The sequence below is a fragment of the Etheostoma cragini genome, chromosome 10 (assembly GCF_013103735.1).
Source record: "Etheostoma cragini isolate CJK2018 chromosome 10, CSU_Ecrag_1.0, whole genome shotgun sequence".
NCBI lineage: Eukaryota > Metazoa > Chordata > Actinopteri > Perciformes > Percidae > Etheostoma > Etheostoma cragini.
The window spans coordinates 15572059-15575387 of NC_048416.1; the positions used below are offsets into that span (position 1 = coordinate 15572059).

The 3329-nt window shown below is 36.1% G+C and overlaps 1 protein-coding gene across 3 annotated transcripts in view; it reads left to right on the forward strand.

Moving 5' to 3' along the window:
* Positions 1–3329, forward strand: part of LOC117951262 (protocadherin alpha-C2-like) — a 125719-nt gene that overhangs the window by 110994 nt on the left and 11396 nt on the right. For all 3 annotated transcript variants that reach the window (XM_034882883.1, XM_034882882.1, XM_034882881.1), the window contains exon 3: positions 1722–1807. In XM_034882883.1, coding sequence (XP_034738774.1) covers positions 1722–1807 — 86 coding nt within the window. The remainder of the gene's footprint in view (positions 1–1721; positions 1808–3329) is intronic.

Below are 3329 nucleotides of genomic sequence, written 5' to 3' on the forward strand. Positions count from 1 at the left end.
TGATTTTTGGAAAAAGGCTGCAATGAAACCAAGAGTGAAAAATTTAAAGGGGTCTGAATACTTTCCGTACCCACTGTAGATAGATATGGCATAGATGGATCAATTTCAGACACTAGCTGTGATCAGACAATAACTGGTTTTCTAATTGAGGCCCACGTTTGTGTGTACAATATGTGTTAATTCATCTGTATACTTTATACACTTACTGCGTATATGTGTTCATATGTGCATTCTGAGGTCCATGAAAGATAAATAACTGTGTACCATCTGAGTGTCATTGACGTTACACAGATTCACTCATACAGTAATTACAGCAGGGATTAATGAGCGTTAATGTGCTTGTGTGATCCAGTCTCACATATTAAATCATTCGTCTGATGTGTTTTAAATTGATTATCCCCCATTGCGGGGGCTTCACTGAATGCTCATCTGTAATCAGAGCTTGAATAAGAGATTTTCGATATAACACCCCAACACCATGTAATGGCACTGACCTATTTTATTTCATTTAATCTCTGGTAAAATGCACATTTCTTTTTTAGGAGATTGTGTCTAGGTTAATTTTGTGATCACTGTAGTTATGATTTGAAACTAATTAATTTTCTTTCCTTATCTGAAACCTTTATTGTTGTAAAAGGTGTGTGGGTGTGGGTGTCGGTGTGTGAGTGGGTGTGCAGGATTGACATTAGCTAATAAGTTTATTATCAGCCCAGTGTTTGCCATTACTATTTCATAAGTATACCTTGATGATGCTGGTGCTTAGCAGCACTTACAATGGGCTCCATTATTAAATCCCTTTTGTCCTCTTAATGAAACCACTGTACATAAGGTTCTAGATGAATACACATTTCCACTGAATTTATCTAACTAAACTGTAGATTTGTCCTCCCTGGTTCCCAAGATCTTTCATAAAGAATGAAAGATCTTTGTTTTCAAGAAGTAAAGCAATTATTGATGAATTAGAAGCACACAAATTTCCAGGATTTCTGCTCACACAGACCTCAGTAAAAACCTCTAAAGACCTAGTTATTCACCCGGAAACTGTTGAGAGAAGAGTAGAGTAGTGGATTTAAGTGGAGCAGCAGCATCAGATTACTGTTTTTTTTAATACAAATTTGAATATATTTCTGTATCTATAATATCTCTTGAACATTTCAACAAAAGTAAGTTGAGAAGTCATTAATCTGATGCTAATACCCAGCAGCTTGAATGTGACCTTTAAATGGGTGGGGCAGCCAAATTACAGACTCATAATGTCATATTCTGGTTACATTTATGGCTCATGGCTAACTTAGCTTAACACATTTAGCATTACAGAGAGTGTGGTGTTGTAGAAAGGAGGGTGCTGAAATCCCGAAAATGTAAGAGCGGCCATCTGTAATCCATAATCCAGAGAATATCAGAAAAATGTAGGGTGAATACTTTAATCCTAATCTGAATGTTGCATTTTTTACCCCCACACACAAAACACAGAGATTTGGATTTGTAACTCTGTTTATTATAGGAAACATATGGGGACGAGATAATTCAATATTTGTGATTTTATATTCAAGTCACGTGAAACAATCATAACGTAGAGTTTCTCAAAGTGTATGTGAGGATCCCTTCTGTTGTGCAGACTAATTTAGCATGGTATATGGTATAGTATATATTACATATATGTGAGATAATACATTTCTAGAGTGTAATATGTGCATATTGTTTGTTTTTTTGTTTTTCAGCTCAGTGCACATGGAAGAGTCCTCAGTAATGCAGGGAGCCCAAGGTGTCCTTGTTCAGAACTGGCCCACTGCATCCAGCGCCGCTGGTAAGAATCAGTCATGCGACTCTCATCAATCAGAACTATTTTAAATTGTCCACAGTAAAAAAGAAATATATTAATTACATAAATTAAGAGGTCTGCTTGGCACAAATGGACCCAGTCTACTCCTAAAGGTCTAAAGTAGTGACAGTCATCTAAAATATAGTGTAATGGATGTCTGTGCAACACATTCCATGACACGGATTCAGAGAAAAACCAGCTGAGAATATCTTATACCAACAATTGTACAATTCTCAAGCGCGTACCGAACCACGAGAGTAATAAAATAAGGAATACAGAAATATCAGCTACGAGATCACCCCGACCCACTCATACCACCTCCCACTGCTGCAGGGAGAGGAAATGACACTTGCTATAAGGCGTAGATGGATATCTCTGCTCTCTGTATCATGAAGAGAGACAAAACAGAGAAAATGAGAGTAAGAGAGGCAATAGTTGATTGGATTACTGCTAGATGTTTACAGAGACATAAGCCACAGGAGACAAACATTAGAGAAGAATAATAAAACACAATTACATTTTCTTTTTTTGTTAATGTGGATCTCTCTCATTCTCCAGCTCTTTTATGCACACACTCAAAAAGACCAAGAATAGGGGTTTGGTGATGTCGGCAACCCGTATTATACATTTTCCATATTTTAACAAACGTGTACGCCTATAATAATCTTATATAACATAAAGAGATTTAAAACGTGTCTGTGCTTTCCATAATTGAGCATTACATTCAACAAACAGTTGAATGCTTTGTAGTGATAGATTTTAATTTTGCTCTCCTTAAGGGCACAATATTTTTAAGAATTTAAGCCACCAGGCATTTCCATTTCAAGACAGCCTATTCAGTTGCAAATGTGAGTCATATTCATAGTGTTGTATTAAACAAAAAAGTAAGTATTGGCAGCGCCTTTGCTCTTAAGCATGTGCAGGCCAGTGACCCGCACGTGGAAGTGTCAACTTAGTTTGTTGCTTGATAACCATTGGATCTAAATTAAAAATGTAATCAACATTTTTTTAATCATTAGATAGAACAGACTTACATGTAGGGTCTCCATCTCATTCACAAAGATTGGTGCATTATCCTTGTTATGTTAATAAATGATGACAAAAAGGAGTCACACTCAGTGGCAAGTAGTGACCACATTTATGGACGACAACACATTTTTGGCTAGAGATGTTCCAATATATATATATATATATATATATATATATATATATATTTTACCTCCCGATACCGATTACGATACTTGAGCTGTTGGTCTCGGCCGATACCGAGTACAGACACCAGTGTGTTTAAAAAAAATATATATATATATACATATTATTATCATTGTGGTAAGGCCTGGCTCAGATTTAACCCTTTGTAAAACATGAATTAATACAGCAAATGGAAGCCATTTATTTTTAAATGGAACAGTATAAAAATTTAAAGTAGAGCCACAATATTGTAAAATGCATCACTCACACTTCTCTGTGACAGTAGTCCTTCATGCACCCCCAGTTGGAGAGTGTG